Source organism: Bombina bombina, chromosome 3 (assembly GCF_027579735.1).
Source record: "Bombina bombina isolate aBomBom1 chromosome 3, aBomBom1.pri, whole genome shotgun sequence".
Taxonomy (NCBI): domain Eukaryota; kingdom Metazoa; phylum Chordata; class Amphibia; order Anura; family Bombinatoridae; genus Bombina; species Bombina bombina.
In genome coordinates, this window is record NC_069501.1 from 127,324,799 (window position 1) to 127,349,094 (window position 24,296).

A 24,296-nucleotide genomic window follows, 5' to 3' on the forward strand; every position below is an offset into this window, starting at 1 on the left:
TATTGATAACAGTTTAGAATAAGTATTTTCTCGAAAATGCAAGTATTTATGTGCAGAAAAAAGTGCGTGCCCAGAAAACAACTGTTATTTTGCTTAAAGGGATATAAAACCCAAAACATTTATTTTGTGATTCAACATAGAATACCTTTTTAAAAAAAGTTTCCAATTTACCACTATTATCAAATTTGCTTAGTTTCTGTGATATTCTGTGTTGAATAGAGACATCTGGAGCACCACATGGCAGGAAATATTGCTGCCATCTAGTGCTCTTGCAAATCGATAACATTCTTGCAAAACTGCTGCCAGAAATAGGCCGGCTCCTAAGCATACGTCCCTGTTTTTCAACAACAGATACCAAGAGAACGAAAACAATTGATAATAAAAGTAATTTTTTAAAACAAATTAGCAGCATGCTTTGCATTAGAATTGCATTAAAGCCCTAAATAATTTATGTATAATCTTCACTGTTCTGATAATTAAGACTTCTATTCTCATTTTGTTATCATCATAACCAGGCCCGACTTGATTCAGGAAAATATTCTCTTGTCAGTGACTGGTTAAAAGGGAATGTTTTGGGTGAAAGATTAATCTGCCTGGTGGATGATCTATGTAACAGAGGCTTAACGCACAAGCAAGAAGAGACTTATTGCTCAAAGAAGTGGTCTCTCTTAAGTTTGGTACTGTCAGAGCACGTTAAAAATGGTGAGTAGCATCTGACTTAAAAGCCCTACTTTCAAATTTGGAGCTTTGTGTTTTCTCTTGTTAAGTGTATCCAGTCCACGGATCATCCATTACTTGTGGGATATTCTCCTTCCCAACAGGAAGTTGCAAGAGGATCACCCACAGCAGAGCTGCTATATAGCTCCTCCCCTCACTGCCATATCCAGTCATTCTCTTGCAACTCTCAACAAAGATGGACGTAGTAAGAGGAGAGTGGTGTATTATAGTTAGTTTTTTAACTTCAATCAAAAGTTTGTTATTTTTAAATGGTACCGGAGTGTACTGTTTCATCTCAGGCAGCATTAGAAGAAGAATCTGCCTATGATTTCTATGATCTTAGCAGAAGTAACTAAGATCCACTGCCGTTCTCACATATTCTGAGGAGTGAAGTAACTTCAGAGGGGGAATGTCGTGCAGGTTTTCCTGCAATAAGGTATGTGCAGTTAACATATTTCTAGGGATGGAATTTGCTAGAAAAATGCTGCTGATACCGGATTAATGTAAGTTAAGCCTTAAATGCAGTGATAGCGACTGGTATCAGGCTTATTAACAGAGATACATACTCTTATAAAAGTGTAATATAAAACGTTTGCTGGCATGTTAATCGTTTTTATATATGTTTGGTAACAAAACTTATTGGGGCCTAGTTTTTTCCACATGGCTGGCTTGATTTTTGCCTAGAAACAGTTTCCTGAGGCTTTCCACTGTTGTAATATGAGTGGGAGGGGCCTTTTTTAGTGCTTTTCTGTGCAGATAAAAATACTGACAGAGACATTCAGCTTCCTTCTGCATGATACAGGACATCTCTGAAGGGCTCAAAAGGCTTCAAAGTCGTGTTTGAGGAGGGTAACATTTCTGGAGGTAAGGGTCATACCCTTCCTCAGGACAGGGCCAAATCAAAGGCCAAACAGTCTAATTTTCGTGCCTTTCGAAATTTCAAGGCAGGTGCAGCATCAACTTCCTCTGCTTGAAAACAAGAGGGAACTTTTGCTCAATCCAAGCAGGCCTGGAAACCTAACCAGTCCTGGAACAAGGGCAAGCAGGCCAGAAAGCCTGCTGCTGCCTCTAAGACAGCATGAAGGAGCGGCCCCCTATCCGACAATGGATCTAGTAGGGGGCAGACTCTCTCTCTTCGCCCAGGCGTGGGCAAGAGATGTTCAGGATCCCTGGACGTTGGAGATCATATCTCAGGGATATCTTCTGGACTTCAAAGCTTCTCCTCCACAAGAGAGATTTCACCTTTCAAGATTATCTGCATACCAGATAAAGAAAGAGGCATTCCTAATCCATCCAGTTCCGCGGACGGAACAAGGACAGGGGTTTTATTCAAATCTGTTTGTGGTTCCCAAAAAAGAGGGAACCTTCAGACCAATTTTGGATTTAAAGATCCTAAACAAATTCCTCAGAGTTCAGTCATTCAAGATGGAAACTATTCGAACCATTTTACCCATGATCCAAGAGGGTCAGTACATGACCACAGTGGACTTAAAGGATGCCTACCTTCATATTCCGATTCACAAGAATCATCATCAGTTCCTGAGGTTTGCCTTTCTAGACAGGCATTACCAATTTGTAGCTCTTCCATTCGGGTTGGCTACAGCCCTAAGAATTTTTACAAAGGTTCTGGGCTCACTTCTGGCGGTCCTAAGACCGCGAGGCATAGCGGTGGCTCCTTACCTGGACGACATCCTGATACAGGCGTCAAGCTTTCAAATTGCCAAATCTCATACAGAGATAGTTCTGGCATTCCTGAGGTCGCATGGGTGGAAAGTGAACGAAGAAAAGAGTTCTCTATCTCCTCTCACAAGGGTTTCCTTCCTAGGGACTCTAATAGATTCTGTAGAAATGAAAATTTACCTGACGGAGTTCAGGTTATCAAAACTTCTAAATGCTTGCCGTGTTGTTCACTCCATTCCGCGCCCCACGGTGGCTCAGTGCATGGAAGTAATCGGCTTATTGGTAGCGGTGATGGACATAGTGCCATTTGCGCGCCTGCATCTCAGACCGCTGCAATTATGCATGCTCAGTCAGTGGAATGGGGATTACACAGATTTGTCCCCTCTACTAAATCTGGATCAGGAAACCAGAGATTCTCTTCTCTGGTGGTTATCTCGGGCCCATCTGTCCAAGGGTATGACCTTTCGCAGACCAGATTGGACAATTGTAACAACAGATGCCAGCCTTCTAGGTTGGGGTGCAGTCTGGAACTCCCTGAAGGCTCAGGGTTCATGGACTCAGGAGGAGAAACTCCTCCCAATAAATATTCTGGAGTTAAGAGGAATATTCAATGCTCTTCTGTCTTGGCCTCAGCTAGCAACACTGAGGTTCATCAGATTTCAGTCGGACAACAGCACGACTGTGGCTTACATCAACCATCAAGGGGGAACCAGGAGTTCCCTAGCGATGTCAGAAGTCTCCAAGATAATTAGCTGGGCAGAGACTCACTCTTGCCACCTGTCAGCGATCCATATCCCAGGTGTAGAGAACTGGGAGGCGGATTTTCTAAGTCGTCAGACTTTTCATCCTGGGGAATGGGAACTCCATCCGGAGGTGTTTTCTCAATTGGTTCTCCGTTGGGGCAAACCAGAATTGGATCTCATGGCGTCTCGCCAGAACGCCAAGCTTCCTTGTTACGGATCCAGGTCCAGGGATCCAGAAGCGGCACTGATAGATGCTCTAGCAGCGCCTTGGTTCTTCAACCTGGCTTATGTGTTTCCACCGTTTCCTCTGCTCCCTCGTCTGATTGCCAAAATCAAACAGGAAAGAGCATCGGTGATATTGATAGGGCCTGCGTGACCACGCAGGACCTGGTATGCAGACCTAGTGGACATGTCATACTTTCCACCATGGACTCTGCCTCTGAGACAAGACCTTCTAATACAAGGTCCTTTCAATCATCCGAATCTACTTTCTCTGAGACTGACTGCATGGAGATTGAACGCTTGATCCTATCAAAGCGTGGCTTCTCCGAGTCAGTAATTGATACCTTAATACAGGCACGAAAGCCTGTCACCAGGAAAATTTACCACAAGATATGGCGTAAATATCTTCATTGGTGTGAATCCAAGAATTACTCATGGAGTAGGGTTAGGATTCCTAGGATATTGTCCTTCCTCCAAGAGGGTTTGGACAAAGGATTATCAACTAGTTCTTTAAAGGGACAGATTTCTTCTCTGTCTATTCTTTTACACAAGCGTCTGGCAGAAGTTCCAGACGTTCAGGCATTTTGTCAGGCTTTAGTTAGAATTAAGCCTGTGTTTAAACCTGTTGCTCCTCCATGGAGCTTAAACTTGGTTCTTAAAGTCCTTCATTCTATTGATATCAAACTTCTTTCATGGAAAGTTCTTTTTCTGATGGCTATTTCCTCGGCTCGAAGAGTCTCTGAGTTATCTGCCTTACATTGTGATTCTCCTTATCTGATCTTCATTCAGATAAAGTTGTTCTGCGTACAAAACCTGGGTTTTTACCTAAGGTGGTTTCTAACAAGAATATCAATCAAGAGATTGTTGTTCCATCATTATGTCCTAATCCTTCTTCAAAGAAGGAACGTCTTTTGCATAATCTAGACGTAGTCCTGCCTTGAAGTTTTACCTACAGGCTACTAAAGATTTTCGCCAAACATCTAACCTGTTTGTTGTTTACTCTGGACAGAGGAGAGGTCAGAAGGCCTCGGCAACCTCTCTTTCTTTTTGGCTTCGGAGTATAATCCGTTTAGCCTATGAGACTGCTGGACAGCAGCCTCCTGAAAGGATTACAGCTCATTCTACTAGAGCTGTGGCTTCCACCTGGGCCTTTAAAAATGAGGCCTCTGTTGAACAGATTTGCAAGGCTGCAACTTGGTCTTCGCTTCATACTTTTTCCAAATTTTCCAAATTTGATACTTTTGCTTCTTCGGAGGCTGTTTTTGGGAGAAAGGTTCTACAGGCAGTGGTTCCTTCCGTTTAAGTTCCTGCCTTGTCCCTCCCATCATCCGTGTACTTTAGCTTTGGTATTGGTATCCCACAAGTAATGGATGATCCGTGGACTGGATACACTTAACAAGAGAAAACATAATTTATGCTTACCTGATAAATTTATTCCTCTTGTAGTGTATCCAGTCCACGGCCCACCCTGTCCTTTTCAGGCAGGTCTAAATTTTAATTAAACTACAGTCACCACTGCACCCTATGGTTTCTCCTTTCTCGGCTTGTTTCGGTCGAATGACTGGATATGGCAGTGAGGGGAGGAGCTATATAGCAGCTCTGCTGTGGGTGATCCTCTTGCAACTTCCTGTTGAGAAGGAGAATATCCCACAAGTAATGCATGATCCGTGGACTGGATACACTACAAGAGAAATAAATTTATCGGGTAAGCATAAATTATGTTTTTGTATGAACTGATTTTTTTTTTAGTAACTGACTTTACTGTATGAAATGGTTACAGTTAAGCAATTTAAAGATATATGCACAAAGTGTATGTTCTATTCACAGCATTTATATATTTTGTAATTGAACCAGCAGTTTCCAAACAAAAGTAACTGATGTAATATTTCTATATAATTTTTTTTAGAGTCTTTAATTGGCAAAGCCTACGTGGAAAGGATCATTGATAAACTGCACTCTTCTTTAACTAAAGCCAAGGATCTTTCCAAAGCTGGTGATATCGAACAGCCTATCTCATTCATTTGTGATGTAGCATCAAACTTTTTCAGTTCTTTTAAAGGCTGTTTGCAGATGCCCTCTGCAGAAGATTTGCTTTTTACGATTTTCCAACTATGTGCTCAGACCTCAGATGCAACTCACTTGTCAGGTATGATTTTTTAAATGAATGATGCAAAAGTAACAGGATAAAATGGAATAATTAGTTATTATTTTGTCAAATGTTCCATTGGATATTTCAGTTAAAATATATGGGAAAGAGAGCCCAGCATTCACAGTCTGTATAGGTTTGACCTTGCGAAAAAGTACGAGTATTTTGCTACTGTATCTGACTTGAAGTCAGGACTCTTTAATAAGAGCATTAGACGGAGGAAATATAGCAGCCTTATTATGTCAATGTGATTTGGAAATAAAATCTATTCACGCTTAGGGCCCGAGGATCTAAAGCTCGTCATAATATCGCTATGTTGTAATACTATCCACATCATAAATCAAAAGTGCTTGTAAAATGTTCTAAAGTGGTCAAATTGTTGTTTAAAGGTAGTTTCGCAAAGAGGGGTTTTAGGTACACAGCACTGTGCTATCCGAGGGTTCTTTTCTGTTTACAGAATGATTAATACTACAGCCTTGCCATGTGCAGCAAGGGTTACTTAACCTCTTAAGTTCCAAAACAATATCAAAACTTTTTAATGAATATTTCACCTGTCGTGAGTCATGACCATTAAGAGACTGGTGGAACAGAAGTGAAGATTTTTCATCTTGCCCAACAATTCTTTAATTATCAGCCCCTTAAAGAGATCAGTTTAGATTAGAAACAGTTTTGACTTGGGGTCGTAGCCAGCAGCTGACATGAGAGCAGCATAACACCGGAGCTCCGCCACAAAAGCCATTTTATCCTTTGGGAATCCTGGACATCCTTCCCCAAACTACCCACCAAAACACAATTTAGTACCCTTACAGTCCCCAGCTACAACCTAAAGGAGGAATCGCCGCATTTATTGTGACCTGGGATCTACACAACAGACTGCCGCACGTAGGCCGCATCAGCAACCGGCCCTCACGATCGTCCCTCTCTCAGGCTCTAACAGCTACAGTCAAGCCTCCTAAGAGCCATAGATTCCAAAGGCGAGCAATCCAGGAGTAAGAAATAGATCCCGCACCACGGACTGTATCGCACCAAAATTTAGCCTGGGGATCGGGCCTTCTACGGACCTCCGTTTTGCCACCGCTAAGCCCACCAAACACTCCGCAACATTTGTTTGCCCCTCCGGAGATAAGCCTCTCCATTTCTTAGTCTGTGACTTCAAGCAGCCTGCTTTTATATGGGCTTCATAACACAGGCTGGATTGCAGCCAGAAATCTAGCCCGGGGATCTGGCCTACCACGGGACCGGATCTCATTCAAAGTAAATAATCCGACTTATTCTAAATCCCTATGCATCTCACTGGAAGCTAACACTTTACTACCTCACACTTAACCCCGCATACAGCCCTCACCCTCATCTTACTAATAACTGCTAAACAGCACAAGACTAACTGTTTTAAAATACCCTACTGCTGTTTCCTTACCAGGCAACCCAATAGTCCTCAGTATTACTAAACCAGCAAACACTGCTCAGTGGCCCAGGCCTTTTTCTCTACCTCACCAATACGAGTGAAGCAAAATTTAACCCCTTCAGTAACCACAGACATAAATCACCTATACATTGATAGACTCAGACCTACCTTTTCAGCAGTTCAGGCTTTATACCAGCCTACTAATAAACGCAGTATTTTTTTAAAAGATATATATATACCAATCTCACCGCTCCCTAGGTTCAGGAAAATATTCTATATATTCTAGTATTTATAATTGTAAATTTAAAAAAAAAATTATTAATGCTTAAATGTAATGAATTGATGGTACAACAGTAACACTCAAAAACCTCAATTTAAAAAAAAATATCTCTAAATCTTAACTCCTAAGAAAGATTTTTTTTATGAGAACCATAAAATATTATATTATTTGTTACCATATATATAAATATAGAGTCCAAATCCTGATAGATAGTTCAAAACTGATTCTCAGTTCAAATCCAGCGAAAGTCCTTTCTGTCCTTTGAACGGTTGCTGCTCAGTGTGTGGTCTGGAAATCCTGGTCCCGGCAGAAGAAAACAGCTGAAAAATAGAATGAACACACAGCGCCCACCGATTCAAAGTAGCTTAAAAACAATTTATTTGTGCGCATAAAGATAAAAATTCACACTTACAAGATTGCAGTGTTTAAAACAGCCTGTCATAAAAGTGGCAGCGGTTGTCTGTTATTCCTCATAAGCTAAGTAAAACCATAAAGTCTTGTCTTGGATCTCTGTCTGTATAGTTCACAGCCTCAGCTGCTCTCTTATAGCGGCAGTCTCTATAACCAAATGTCAGCGGCTCATATAGCAGGATCCTGACCCGTTCGTCTCTGCTGGTACTCGGCAACCTAACAGCTGTCACTATTTGAACCCTTAACGTACCCTACGCGTTTCATTTGCAACAAGCAAACTTCTTCAGGGGTGTTGATCTTTCTACTTTACTATAGTTCATTAAAAAATATGCACATCAGAGGAGTGCTCGAATCGGTACTGCCTAGAGACTTCCCTGTTTACCTCCAGGAATTGTTCAGGCATCTAAAAGATCCCTCCTACCCAGATGATATCCTGTGGGTCAGGGCGCATAGAACTCTAACCACCGAAATTAGCCCCACTAAGGGACTTTGTGATACGTTTCAAGAACTTTCAAGCGAAAGAGATGCTTTTAAATCAGTCCCGCAAAACCCAACCAGTCAGATTCAGAGGCAATGTCTTACAGTTTCTCCAGGACCTGTCAACCCGAACCTTACAACACAGGAAGGAATTCTCACCCCTTACCACCTTGTTGAGAAACAAAAGGATACCCTACCGATGGGGCTTCCCAACCAATCTCTGTACTATCAGCAACAGCACCTGCTTGGTCTGTTGGACCCCAGAGGATATCCAGACTTTCTGCACAACACTGACTCGAACCTCCTTCAAGTGTACCCCCTTCTGGGCTGCAGAGTTCTCAAACACCCAAAAGACTGAGCAACCCAGGTAAATCATGGAATACTGCCACTCCTAAGAAAGCCAAACCAAAAGAAGCCGCCAACAGAAGACAAACCACCATCAACCCTGCCTCTTCCAATAATTCATCATAATGGACATTGTAACCATGACTTTTCAGAATTATTGGGACAGAAGCCGACTTTTGGTTGACATCTCCTCCTCGCGACGGGCAAGTAAATATAGCATAAGCCTTGTTTCTTTGTGTGTCCCCAGATTCATGTCATCCCTAGACAAGGGGACTTAAGTATTCTAATCACCCCATGTCTTCTATCCTTCCCCTCCTTCCTTCATCCCCTTCCCATAAACTTGCCTTCCTCCCCTCTCTACCACCCTTCCTTACCACCTCCCTCACTCATCTCCCACACTCCTTTTTCTCCTCTTATGGCTCCGACCAGGATTCCCAACAGTTTAAAATGAATTAGCAAAAAGAACTTAAAGGGCGACTTGTGGTAACACCCCCAAACCACTCTCATTTATGCCCTATAGTAGGAAGAGAGACTTTTTGTTTGTTATTATGTTCATGTTTGTTATTGTTAATAATGTTACAATGTTAGTTATGAAACACCACTTGTTCTATTACCTGTTATATGAATGTTTTCCTCCTGCAGAGATTCACCCATTCACACAAAAGCTGCACTCACACAATAGGTTTTACACTACCATACCAACACAATTAGGCAGAATACCGCAGAATTAACACCATGTTGCCCAAGACTATGGACGGTGGGACTCGTAAACTAACCCTTTTTACACAAAATGCCAAGGGACTGAACTTGCCCCACAAACAGTCCAAAGCCCTCTTAGATCTATCAAAAAGACAGGTTGATATCCTGTTCCTACAGGAGACTCATTTTAGAAGAAACAGGGAGCCCAAATATTTCGGAAGGACGTTTACTACCCACTATCATAGTTCTAACACCACCAAGAAAGGTGGAGTTAGTATCCTTCTACATAAGTCGCTCCCCTTCACACACATTCAAACAACAAAAGATTCAGAAGGAAGATTCCTAGGCTTGGTAGGTCTGCTTTATGGCAGACCTATCACACTGGTAAATATCTATGCCCCAAACACTACCCAAACCCCCTTCTTTAAACGTATGTTTAATAGAATTGTCGACATTGCAAAAGGACCCACTTTTGTTGCGGGAGACTTTAAAGTCCCCCTACAGCTGGCCAAAGACAGCTCCAACCCCACCATAGCAATTTAAAAAAAGTCACAAAGGCACTGTGGACAGGGTTGAGGAACCTCAACTTGCACAATACCTGGCGCTTTATCCAACATGATTCCCGAGACTTCACTTTCTTTTCACACCCCAATAAAACACATAGACGTATCGACTACATCTTCTCCAACCAAACAGCCCTAGCTCTAGTCAATAGATGCAATATTTCCCCCACATTGTGGTCAGACCATTCAGCAGTAAAACTGAAAATATCTTGGATTAATACACCTTTGACACCTTATACATGGAAATTAGACAACACCTTGCTCAACAACCCAGACACAGTCACAAAACTTAATGTTAGTATCAAGGAATATTTCCAACTAAACGCGCTCTCGACAACCAACAAATATGCAATCTGGGAAGCACACAAATGCGTGATCAAAGGTGAATTGATTAAATTAAAGGCCCAAAGCCAAAAGTTATACCGACAGAAGCACAAAGAACTATTAGAGACATTTGCCCGCCTAGACTTGGCCCACAAATTATCCCTCACTGACCCCACCATAGTGACTGACCTACAAAACACCAGGCAAGCACTATACGGCTTCCTGCAAATCGAATACCAGACACTTCGCACAAAAACCAACAGTATGTTTTTCGATGAAAGTAACAGGTCGGGCAAGCTGTTAGCAAGAGCTCTAAAAAAAAAGAGACTAAAGTCATACATTGACGAAATACCCAACCCTCCCCACACCCTCAGAACGACAAAATACATTTTACAATCCTTTCACGATTATTATTCCAATCTTTACAACATCCCAAAAAATACGCCAGCACAAGGGCCTTCCCCAGACTCTATTTCCTATATCTCCCATGTGCAATTACCCAATATAATATCTGATCAACTCAAAACTCTCAATAACCCCATTTCCCAACCTGAGCTCCTAACGGCTATCAAATTGCTCAACAACGGGAAAAACCCAAGACCGGATGGTTTTACCGGAAAATACTACCATATCTTCTCCTCCCTACTTTCACCCCACCTCATGCAACTTTTTAACGAGGTCACAGACACTAACCCATTTCCTCAATCAGTGCTGGAGGTGCAGGCGGTAGTAATCCCGAAACCAGGAAAGCCGCCCACAACACCCACTAATTTTCGCCCAATCTCCCTTCTAAACATAGATATCAAACTATATGCCAAAATTTTAGTCACCCGCATTAACTCCATACTCCCATCCATAATACACATCAATCAGGCTGGATTTACTCCACTCAGAGAAGCTATAGACAACACCACCAAAATCTTACTGTTGATGGAATACGCCATTAACAGCAGTACCCCCTCCGCATTCATTTCATTGGATGCGGAAAAAGCCTTTGATAGGCTAACCCTTACACAATTCGGTTTTGACCAAACCTTAATCGGGAATTTTTTTCCCTTTTATAATAACCCCCAAGCCAAAATTAAATTAAATGATACCCTATCCCATTCATTTGACATCACAAATGGCACGGGACAGGGGTACCCTCTCTCCCCCATACTGTTTATCCTTGCCATGGAGGTTTTAGCCTCACATTTTAGACAAAACACAGACATACAAGGGTTCACAATTGCTCATCGGGAATATAAAGCCACTCTATATGCCAATGACCTCTTCCTCACGCTTACACAGCCCCACAAATCAATACCCCCCCTTATTCAGACACTACATACTTATGGCACCTTCTCCAATTTCAAGATAAATATTACCAAATCAGAGCTATTTTCAATCAGATTACACACAGAAGAGCTCAATAGGATTCAATCACTCACACACTTTCGCATCCAACCCCACTCTATAAAATACATTGGTGTCCATATATCCCCATACACACAAGTAACGCTAGATGCTAACTACAAAGCCATAACTGAGGCGATACAAGCTCTTCTGAGATCCTGGAGCAGTAAGGCAATCTCGTGGTTGGGTAGGATCAACTCGGTTAAAATGATTCTCCTCCCTAGGCTATTATACCTTTTCCACACCTTACCGATCCCAGTTCCTAAACCACTAATCCACAAACTCCAAAAGTCTCTCATCTCTTACATATGGCAACATAAAAGACCAAGGATAGCTACCGCTACACTGTACTGCCCCAAAGAATTAGGGGTTTTGGAATTCCAAACCTCACTCAATACAGACTCGCCACCTTTTACACCAGAGTTATACATTGGTGTAGACACTTGACCCATAAAATGGATCCTTCTAGAACATTCACTATCCCACACTCCTCACCTCGGCAGCAAATGCTGGTTACCCCCTAACAAAAGAAATTTACCAACATGTCTTCCAATAATCACGAAAGAAACTTTTAAACTCTGGGACATATCTATCAAACAGTACTACCACCTCTCCACAATACCTTCCCCACTGACACCCATTTGCGAAAACCCAGATTCTCCAGTTCAACCTCCTGGCCAAACAACCCAAACACCCTATATCACTGACTCCCTCCCCTGTCATATAATTACTCAGAGTGGGAAACTCAAACCCCTAACCGAACTTACCCCCATTCTGGGAAATACGTATATAAACTGGTTTAGACACCAACAACTCGCAAATTTTCTCTCGAAACACCCTCAAAAAACACAACTTGTACGCTCCCTAACCAGCTTCGAGAGTAGTTGTATTCACCATACACTCAAATAGGGGTTTCCTATCTTTTTCACATAAATTGCTCATGCAACCATACAACACGTCCCTTCCTTCATTTATATGGAAATGGGAAGAAGAAATCAGTGCTACCCAATCCCAAAAGGAATGGCTAAAAAATTTCTCCCATATGGCAAAATCCTCGTCGTCCATTTATGTAATGGAAATGAACGTTAAACTATTATATAGATGGTACTACACTCCATACCGACTACACACCATCCTTCCCACGCTTTCATCAGAATGCTGGAGAGGCTGTAAAGCAACTGGTACCCCCACACATATTTGGTGGACATGCCCAATCGCTCAAGTGTATTGGGGGACTATCAAAAATGAGTGTGAGAAGATTTTATCCATAACCCTTGAACTCAATATTTGGTTCTTCCTCTTTAACAAATTGACCCAAGTAAAATGTAAATTACCCCTAGCTCTATTGACCATTATGATAGACTCCCAAAAACTGGAAATGTAGCAATCTCCCATCTATCCAGGTCTGGAGGGAAACAACCATCCAATCCCTCCAACTAGAAAAATACCTTTACACTCGCAAGAAACAAATGGATGATTACCACTCAATTTGCTTTCTATGGGAAGACTACCTCATTCAGACACATTCCGCACCTACAACTGGTGCCCTTACACCTCCCTCAAACCCAAAACCGCTAACCACACCTCCCGAACGGACTTGAGCTATACCTCATTGTCCCAAATTAGACTGTAAGTCATCTTAGCAGCCTAACAAATAAAAATACACACGCTTTTCTCTGCAGGAACAATTATTTTTTGTTTTACTGTATTTATTCATCACTTACCTCACGCATGTAATATCTCAAGTAACTTAAAATTGTACATGTAGTGACCTATGTACTTAAAACAAAACTTTGTTAGCAATCAACTTTATACCACTTATGCACAGGAAATACTGTCATTGTTTGTGTCAGCAAATCGACGGAACACTGTTGTAAATGTAACTATTTTTATTTCACACTGTATGTTTGTACATTATTGAATAAAGTTTTGTTTTTTTTGGGAAAAAAAATAAAAAATATTTAGCACTGTCTCTGCAAAGGCTAATTAAATACATAGCTTACATAGCTATACCAGTGGTTTGAGCTTGTGTTTGATTTGCTACCTAAGAGTATTAAAAGATATGACTTTATTTAGAAGTAAAAAAACAGTTTTGACTTTCAGTTGCAAGGTTTGATTGGTTTTGGGTGATAGTTGTAGTCTGTATCAAGTGTGGTAAGCATGGGCCCTGACAATACTCCAATAATAACCTGTGTGTACAATGTTACTGCACTTTAAAGGATGTTTTAAATTTACTATAGAAGTTATGGTTAAACTGTGCTAATAGAAGTCTACTGTTATCAACATCGTTTATGTTTATTTAATTATTCATAAGCTGAATATTAATGAGTGTTTTTGTTTTGCTCAGAATCGCTTCTGCAAAAGCTCAGGCACACTTGGCTATCAGGACTAAATGCACTTGTACACCAGTTTGATAGCATACACCAAGGAAGCACATTCCTGAGCAGGTCTGCAACATGGATCGGAAATCAGATTCAGAATTCACACCTTAGTGTTCAAAGGTAAGAACAGAGTGAATGTATACCTCGTATACCTCTTTGTAGTGTGGGGTACAAAAGAGGGAGAGACTCACCTCCCATATACTATGGTTCAGGTGATCATCATTGCTTTGGTGCCTCTTCCCATTCAAAAGTGGGCTAAACTGCTCAATTATAAAATTATATATACAGTAAACTCTCAATTAACCGGCACCCATGGGGATTGGTAGATTCCGGATAAGTGTATTTCTGGCTGCTTGAGAGTTACTATTAAAAATAGGCTTAACTAGTTCTATAACCCAGATTTTACTATAAATGCTGTATTTACTTGATACTGTATTAATATTTAAATACATACAAGGGTTAGTGTAGCAGAAAAGAGTCCTGAGACATCAATTACTGTGCCTGTCTATTGGTCTATCTACAAGATCCGGACTGTTTGTTTGTTATAGAGCACATTTATGTTCTAACATGTTTCCTTTTTTGTTCCGGTTGCTTGAGAGTGCCGGATGCTTGAGTTCTAGATAACTGAGAGTCTACTGTATGTATGTATGTATGTATATGTATATATATATATATATATATATATATATGTATATATATATATATATATATATATATATATATATATATATATATATATATATATATATATATATACACAGTATCTCACAAAAGTGAGTACGCCCCTCACATTTTTGTAAATATTTTATTATATCTTTTCATGTGACAACACTGAAGAAATGACACTTTGCTACAATATAAAGTAGTGAGTGAACAGCCTGTATAACAGTGTAAATTTGCTGTCCCCTCAAAATAACTCAACACACAGCCATTAATGTCTAAACCGTTGGCAACAAAAGTGAGTACACCCCTAAGTGTAAATGTCCAAATTGGGCCCAAAGTGTCAATATTTTGTGTGGCCACCATTATTTTCCAGCACTGCCTTAACCCTCTTGGGCATGGAGTTCTTCAGAGCTTCACAGGTTGCCACTGGAGTCCTCTTCCACTCCTCCATGACTACATCATGGAGCTGGTGGATGTAAGAGACCTTGCGCTCCTCCACCTTCCGTTTGAGGATGCCCCACAGATGCTCAATATGGTTTAGGTCTGGAGACATGCTTGGCCAGTCCATCACCTTTACCCTCAGCTTCTTTAGCAAGGCAGTGGTCATCTTGGAGGTGTGCTTGGGTGTCATTATCATGTTGGAATACTTCCCTGCGGCCCAGTCTCCGACGGCAGGGGATCATGCTCTGCTTCAGTATGTCACATGTTGGCATTCATGGTTCCCTCAATGAACTGTAGCTCCCCAGTGCAGGCCCCAGACCATGACACTCCCACCACCATGCTTGATTGTAGGCAAGACACACTTGTCTTTGTACTCCTCACCTGGTTGCTGCCACACACGCTTGACACCATCTGAACCAAATAAGTTTATCTTGATCTCATTGGACCACAGGACATGGTTCCAGTAATCCATGTCCTTAGTCTGCTGGTCTTCAGCAAACTGTTTGCGGGCTTTCTTGTGCATCATCTTTAGAAGAGGCTTCCTTCTGGGACGACAGCAATGCAGACCAATTTGATGCAGTGTGCGGCATATGGTCTGAGCACTAACAGGCTGGGCCCCCACCCCTTCAACCTCTGCAGCAATGCTGGCATACGTCTATTTCCCAAAGACAGCCTCTGGATATGACGCTGAGCACGTGCACTCAACTTCTTTGGTCGACCATAGGGAGGCCTGTTCTGAGTGGAAACTGTCCTGTGAAACTGCTGTATGGTCTTGCCCACCTACATCATGGAGCTGGTGGATGTAAGAGACCTTGCGCTCCTCCACCTTCCGTTTGAGGATGCCCCACAGATGCTCAATATGGTTTAGGTCTGGAGACATGCTTGGCCAGTCCATCACCTTTACCCTCAGCTTCTTTAGCAAGGCAGTGGTCATCTTGGAGGTGTGCTTGGGTGTCATTATCATGTTGGAATACTTCCCTGCGGCCCAGTCTCCGACGGCAGGGGATCATGCTCTGCTTCAGTATGTCACATGTTGGCATTCATGGTTCCCTCAATGAACTGTAGCTCCCCAGTGCAGGCCCCAGACCATGACACTCCCACCACCATGCTTGATTGTAGGCAAGACACACTTGTCTTTGTACTCCTCACCTGGTTGCTGCCACACACGCTTGACACCATCTGAACCAAATAAGTTTATCTTGATCTCATTGGACCACAGGACATGGTTCCAGTAATCCATGTCCTTAGTCTGCTGGTCTTCAGCAAACTGTTTGCGGGCTTTCTTGTGCATCATCTTTAGAAGAGGCTTCCTTCTGGGACGACAGCAATGCAGACCAATTTGATGCAGTGTGCGGCATATGGTCTGAGCACTAACAGGCTGGGCCCCCACCCCTTCAACCTCTGCAGCAATGCTGGCATACGTCTATTTCCCAAAGACAGCCTCTGGATATGACGCTGAGCATGTGCACTCAACTTCTTTGGTCGACCATAGGGAGGCCTGTTCTGAGTGGAAACTGTCCTGTGAAACTGCTGTATGGTCTTGCCCACCGCGCTGCAGTGGGTCTTCTTATAGCCTAGGCCATCTTTATGTAGAGCAACAATTCTTTTTTTCAGATCTTTAGAGAGTTCTTTGCCATGAGGTGCCAAGTTGATCTTCCAGTGACCAGTATGAGAGAGTGTAAGATAACACCAAATTTAACACACCTGCTCCCCATATACACCTGAGACCTTGTAACACTAGCGAGTCACATGACACCGGGGATGGAAAATGGCTCAATTTGGTCATTTTCACTTAGGGGTGTACTCACTTTTGTTGCCAATGGTTTAGACATTAATGGCAGTTTATTGAGTTATTTTGAGGGGACAGCAGATATACACTGTTATACAGACTGTACACTCACTACTTTATATTGTATCGAAGTGTCATTTCTTCAGTGTTGTCACATGAAAAGATATAATAAAATATTTACAAAAATGTGAAGGGCGTCCTCACTTTTGTGAGATACTGTGTGTATATGTATATATATATATGTATGTATATATATATATATATATATGTATGTATATATATATATATATATGTATATATATATATATATATATATACAGGGAGTGCAGAATTATTAGGCAAGTTGTATTTTTGAGGATTAATTTTATTATTGAACAACAACCATGTTCTCAATGAACCCAAAAAACGCATTAATATCAAAGCTGAATATTTTTGGAAGTAGTTTTTAGTTTGTTTTTAGTTTTAGCTATTTTAGGGGGATATCTGTGTGTGCAGGTGACTATTACTGTGCATAATTATTAGGCAACTTAACAAAAAACAAATATATACCCATTTCAATTATTTATTTTTACCAGTGAAACCAATATAACATCTCAACATTCACAAATATACATTTCTGACATTCAAAAACAAAACAAAAACAAATCAGTGACCAATATAGCCACCTTTCTTTGCAAGGACACTCAAAGCCTGCCATCCATGGATTCTGTCAGTGTTTTGATCTGTTCACCATCAACATTGCGTGCAGCAACAACCACAGCCTCCCAGACACTGTTCAGAGAGGTGTACTGTTTTCCCTCCTTGTAAATCTCACATTTGATGATGGACCACAGGTTCTTAATGGGGTTCAGATCAGGTGAACAAGGAGGCCATGTCATTTGATTTTCTTCTTTTATACCCTTTCTTGCCAGCCACGCTGTGGAGTACTTGGACGCGTGTGATGGAGCATTGTCCTGCATGAAAATCATGTTTTTCTTGAAGGATGCAGACTTCTTCCTGTACCACTGCTTGAAGAAGGTGTCTTCCAGAAACTGGCAGTAGGACTGGGAGTTGAGCTTGACTCCATCCTCAACCCGAAAAGGCCCCACAAGCTCATCTTTGATGATACCAGCCCAAACCAGTACTCCACCTCCACCTTGCTGGCGTCTGAGTCGGACTGGAGCTCTCTGCCCTTTACCAATCCAGCCACAGGCCCATCCATCTGGCCCATCAAGACTCACTCTCATTTCATCAGTCCATAAAACCTTAGAAAAATCAGTCTTGAGATATTTCTTGGCCCAGTCTAGACGTTTCAGCTTGTGTGTCTTGTTCAGTGGTGGTCGTCTTTCAGCCTTTCTTACCTTGGCCATGTCTCTGAGTATTGCACACCTTGTGCTTTTGGGCACTCCAGTGATGTTGCAGCTCTGAAATATGGCCAAACTGGTGGCAAGTGGCATCTTGGCAGCTGCACGCTTGACTTTTCTCAGTTCATGGGCAGTAATTTTGCGCCTTGGTTTTTCCACACGCTTCTTGCGACCCTGTTGACTATTTTGAATGAAACGCTTGATTGTTCGATGATCACGCTTCAGAAGCTTTGCAATTTTAAGAGTGCTGCATCCCTCTGCAAGATATCTCACTATTTTTGACTTTTCTGAGCCTGTGAAGTCCTTCTTTTGACCCATTTTGCCAAAGGAAAGGAAGTTGCCTAATAATTATGCACACCTGATATAGGGTGTTGATGTCATTAGACCACACCCCTTCTCATTACAGAGATGCACATCACCTAATATGCTTAATTGGTAGTAGGCTTTCGAGCCTATACAGCTTGGAGTAAGACAACATGCATAAAGAGGATGATGTGGTCAAAATACTAATTTGCCTAATAATTCTGCACTCCCTGTATATATATACAGGGAGTGCAGAATTATTAGGCAAATGAGTATTTTGACCACATCATCCTCTTTATGCATGTTGTCTTACTCCAAGCTGTATAGGCTCGAAAGCCTACTACCAATTAAGCATATTAGGTGATGTGCATCTCTGTAATGAGAAGGGGTGTGGTCTAATGACATCAACACCCTATATCAGGTGTGCATAATTATTAGGCAACTTCCTTTCCTTTGGCAAAATGGGTCAAAAGAAGGACTTGACAGGCTCAGAAAAGTCAAAAATAGTGAGATATCTTGCAGAGTGATGCAGCACTCTTAAAATTGCAAAGCTTCTGAAGCGTGATCATCGAACAATCAAGTGTTTCATTCAAAATAGTCAACAGGGTCGCAAGAAGCGTGTGGAAAAACCAAGGCGCAAAATAACTGCCCATGAACTGAGAAAAGTCAAGCGTGCAGCTGCCAAGATGCCACTTGCCACCAGTTTGGCCATATTTCAGAGCTGCAACATCACTGGAGTGCCCAAAAGCACAAGGTGTGCAATACTCAGAGACATGACCAAGGTAAGAAAGGCTGAAAGACGACCACCACTGAACAAGACACACAAGCTGAAACGTCAAGACTGGGCCAAGAAATATCTCAAGACTGATTTTTCTAAGGTTTTATGGACTGATGAAATGAGAGTGAGTCTTGATGGGCCAGATGGATGGGCCCGTGACTGGATTGGTAAAGGGCAGAGAGCTCCAGTCCGACTCAGACGCCAGCAAGGTGGAGGTGGAGTACTGGTTTGGGCTGGTATCATCAAAGATGAGCTTGTGGGGCCTTTTCGGGTTGAGGATGGAGTCAAGCTCAACTCCCAGTCCTACTGCCAGTTTCTGGAAGACACCTTCTTCAAGCAGTGGTACAGGAAGAAGTCTGCATCCTTCAAGAAAAACATGATTTTCATGCAGGACAATGCTCCATCACACGCGTCCAAGTACTCCACAGCGTGGCTGGCAAGAAAGGGTATAAAAGAAGAAAATCTAATGACATGGCCTCCTTGTTCACCTGATCTGAACCCCATTGAGAACCTGTGGTTCATCATCAAATGTGAGATTTACAAGGAGGGAAAACAGTACACCTCTCTGAACAGTGTCTGGGAGGCTGTGGTTGCTGCTGCACGCAATGTTGATGGTGAACAGATCAAAACACTGACAGAATCCATGGATGGCAGGCTTTTGAGTGTCCTTGCAAAGAAAGGTGGCTATATTGGTCACTGATTTGTTTTTGTTTTGTTTTGAATGTCAGAAATTTATATTTGTGAATGTTGAGATGTTATATTGGTTTCACTGGTAAAAATAAATAATTGAAATGGGTATATATTTGTTTTTTGTTAAGTTGCCTAATAATTATGCACAGTAATAGTCACCTGCACACACAGATATCCCCCTAAAATAGCTAAAACTAAAAACAAACTAAAAACTACTTCCAAAAATATTCAGCTTTGATATTAATGAGCTTTTTGGGTTCATTGAGAACATGGTTGTTGTTCAATAATAAAATTAATCCTCAAAAATACAACTTGCCTAATAATTCTGCACTCCCTGTATATATATATATATATAACTCCTACCAGATTCCCAAATCTCAATAACTCTACAAAACCCCTCCCACTTTATAGGTACCTCAGTCTTTACTTTGCCTCCGCTGAATGTGGATGAAGAATGAAGATGTGCATTTGATTCTTCAGAGGGGTTTTCAGTCATATTGAGGCTCAATTTCCCTCAGAGTACAGTGCTTTTCAAAGAGATGTGTATGGGGTATGGTTTGTGGCTCTTTTTTGCCTCATTGGAAATTTGTTACAGACCCTTCATAATTGGTCAGAGGAACTTGTCTTCTGCCTCCTTCTATGGATCTACAATATACTCTTATTCCATAAACTCTGCTGATACATTTCAGTACTGGTTTGGCTTTCTACTGGTTGTTTTTACTGGATAGATGAGTGTCTATAGGTAAGTATTATTTTTTTCATTTAGACATTCGATAGCTTTGATGTGGGCACTTATAGTTTATGTAAATATTTGTTAATATATATGGCCCTGGGACAGAATCTATACATTATTCCCCACGTTTTTTGGTGCGCTTAGTTTAAATTTTAGGGGTCAGCCTTCGGGTTTGCACACATAGTGACTTTCCTATCCCATTAATACTAGAGTCATTAATAGCTGTTCTTTTTAGAAGCACTTATATTTTAATTTTAGTCTACTGGCACAATTTTTAATTTCAGAATTTTATCTTATTCTTTACAGAGGAAGTTTTTATTAGATTTACTTTGTTTATATGGTGTTAGGAGCTTTTTCTTCCTCTTGCCTATAAGTTGAGAGGCATATTTAAAGCTCAGATTTTTGTTTTGTCCCTTTCATCAGAATAGGGCTCAAGAATCTGTTTTCCTTTACCTAGTTTCAGAGTTTATCTGGTTCCTTATGGCGATTCTTTTTCTTCTGCATTTGAGCATTTCTCCTCTTCTTTTAAAGTTGCAAGCTGGATTCCTGGCTAATTTATTTCCTCTGGGGAATGCTGATAGGGTAAGTGCTCATTATTTTATTTGTTCTGGTCTAGCAGACCTCCCATCCAAGTTTGCTTTAGGTTCAGCCCTCGTTCCAGAGGCTTTGGTTTGGGGGTAGGTTCCCCTACTTTCTTTTTTTATGAAGCTTGGATTTTTATTTCAGTACTGATATTGGATGCTGATTTAAGTTTCAGATCTGTCTCCTTTAGGAAGGTTTTTTCTGTTCTATGTTCCTAGGATCCCTGTAAGGCTCAGGTAGAACTCAACCCTATTCATTGTATCGCCTGCTTGTCTTTGCATGACTATTCTTTAGCTTTGTATCTTTTACCAATGATACAGACTTTCTTTTTTCAGTATAGTTGCTTTTTCTTGTCTTTTTGATTGTTTTATCAGTAGACTTATTTTTCTAGGCAGCTATTTGAACTTCCTTGTATATTTTTTCTTCCATTTTTTATATATTTTTGCTTCTTCAGGCAGTTGTCTAAGGTTAATTTATTTGTGCCCGTTGGTTATTTTTTATTGTCCTTTTCTGTTATTACCCGTGTTATCAACAGCTTTATTATTCATTCCAAGGAGTAATGGATTGTGGACTCTCACCAACTGTATGAAAAAAACACATCGTTTATGCTTGCCTGATCAATTAATTTCTTATATGGTGGTGAGAGTCCACGAGACCCCACACTGTATTTTTCTGGGGTTTTTTTTCCTTTTTTTGTGCACAAATTTTTTCCCTGATCCTTTTATGGTTTATTCCTTTTTCCTACCTCATTTTGCTTATCTATTCTTTAGACTGAGGTACTTGTGTACTTGTGAGTTGGTAGAGTTTTTTTTATAGAGTTCTTGGGTGGGAATCTTTGCCTCCTTACTAGTGGTAGAGAAGAGTAATTCTCAGAAGTAATAGATTGTGGACTCTCACCACCTGTATGAAAGAAAACAAAATTTATACTTACATGATAAATATCTTTCTTTCTGGATATGGAGAGTCCACAACATCATCAATTACTAGTGGGAACATCACTCCTGGCCAGCAGGAGGAGGCAAAGAGCACCACAGCAAAGCTGTTAAGTGTCACTCCCCTACCCATAATCCCCAGTCAAAGGAATAGCACAAAGGTGTAGAGGTGCCTGAGGTTTAGTAAAAAATTACTGACTTAAATTTAAGGGAGGGGTCATGGACTTTCCATATCCGGAATGAAAGAAATTTATCAGGTAAGCATACGTTTTGTTTTCTTTCTTAAGATATGGAGAGTCCACGACGTCATCAATTACTAGTAATAACCAATACCCAGCCTAAAGGACACAGATGACTAGGGAGGGAGAACAAGACAGGCAGACCTAAATAGAAGACACCACCGCTTGAAGAACCTTTCTCCCAAAAGAAGCCTCAGCCGAGGCAAAAGTATCAAATTTGGAAAAAGTATGCAGAGAGGACCAAGTTGCAGCCTTGCTAATCTGTTCCACAGAAGATTTATTTTTGAAAGCCCAAGAAGAGGAGACAGCCCTCGTGGAATGAGCTGTAATTCTCTCAGGAGGCTGCTGACCAACAGTCTCATAAGCAAAACGAATTATACTTCTCAACCAGAGAGAAAGAGAAGTAGCAGTAGCTTCCTGACCTTTACGCTTTCCAGAGAAACAAACAAACAGGTCAGAGGACTGGTGAAAATCGTCTGTAGGTAGAATAGTTGTGTAACAAACGTTCCTTACGAGAAGAAGGATTAGGACATAGAGAAGGAACAACAATTTCCTGATTAATATTTATATTCGAAACCACTTTAGGAAGAAAACAAACTTAGTACGAAGAACCTCCTTAACAGCATGAAAGATAAGGTAAGGCGAATCACACTGCAAAGCCGAGAGTTCCTAGACTCTACAAGCAGAAGAGATAGCAATAAGAAACAAAACCTTCCAAGAGAACTACTTAATATCTATGTAATGCAATGGCTCAAACGGAGCCTGCTGCAGAACTGCAAGTACAAGGTTAAGGCTCCGAGGAGGAGCAAAAGACTTAAACACAGGCCTGATTCTGACCAGGTCCTGACAAAAAGATTGAACATCTGGCACATCCGCCAGACGCTTGTGTAACAAAATAGATAATGCAGAAATCTGACCCTTCAGAGAACTGACTGACAATCCCTTCTCCAGACCTTCCTGGAGAAAGGTCAAAATCCTAGGAGTCCTGACCCTACTCCAAGAGTAGCCTTTGGATTCACACCAATAAAGATATTTACACCATACCTGTGGTAAATCTTTCTAGTAACAGGCTTGCGAAGCTGAATCATGGTCTCAATGACCGACTCAGAAAAAACATGCTTAGACAGAACTAAGCGTTTAATCTCCAAGCAGTCAGCTTCAGAGAAATGAAATTTCGATGAAGGAATGGACCCTGAGTTAGAAGGTCCTTCCTCAGAGGCAACCTCCAAGGTGTAAGAGATAACATCTTCACTAGGTCTGCATACCAGATCCTGCGAGGCCATGCAGGAGCTATTAGAATTACCAATGCTCTCTCCTGTTTGGTATGAGCAATGACTCGTTGAAGGAGTGCAAACAGAGCAACAGCTATGCTAGACCGAAAACCCAAGAAACCGCCAGATCCTCTATCAGAGCGGCCTGTGGATCTCTTGACCTTGAACCATACCTTGGAAGCTTGATGTTCTGCCGGACGCCATCAGATCCAACTCCAGCACCCCCCACTTAAGGGTTAAACTGGAGAACACCTCTGGATGGAGAGCCCACTCCCCTGGATGAAATGTCTGTCTGCTCAGGAAATCCGCCTCTCTGTTGTCCACTCCTGGAATGTGTATGGCAGATAGACAACAATTGTGAGCTTCCGCCCACTGAATAATCCGCGCCACCTCCTTGATGGCTAAGGAACTCCGAGTTCCTCCCTGGTGGTTGATGTAAGCCTCTGAGGTGATGTTGTCCGACTGGAACCTGATAAATCAGGCTAAGGACAATTGAGGCCAAGCCATCAGAGCGTTGTAAACCGCTCTGAATTCCAAGACGTTTATGGAGAGAGCAGACTCCTCCCGAGTCCATAGTCCCTGTGCCTTTAGCGAGTCCCAGACTGCTCCCCAGCCTAGCAGGCTGGCATCCATGGTCACGATCACTCAGGATGGTCTCCGTAAGCATGTGCCCTGAGACAGATGCTCCTGAGAAAGCCACCACGAGAGAGAGTCTCTTGTCGACTGGTGTAGATCTATCATCTG

The 24,296-nt window shown here is 41.6% G+C and overlaps 1 protein-coding gene across 1 annotated transcript in view; it reads left to right on the forward strand.

The window, feature by feature from the left end:
- The window catches only part of LTN1 (listerin E3 ubiquitin protein ligase 1), a 297,783-nt gene that overhangs the window by 88,166 nt on the left and 185,321 nt on the right, over window positions 1–24,296 (forward strand). The window contains exons 12-14 of the mRNA XM_053705992.1: window positions 516–702; window positions 5,269–5,508; window positions 13,755–13,908. Of these exons, the coding sequence (XP_053561967.1) occupies window positions 516–702; window positions 5,269–5,508; window positions 13,755–13,908 (581 nt within the window). The remainder of the gene's footprint in view (window positions 1–515; window positions 703–5,268; window positions 5,509–13,754; window positions 13,909–24,296) is intronic.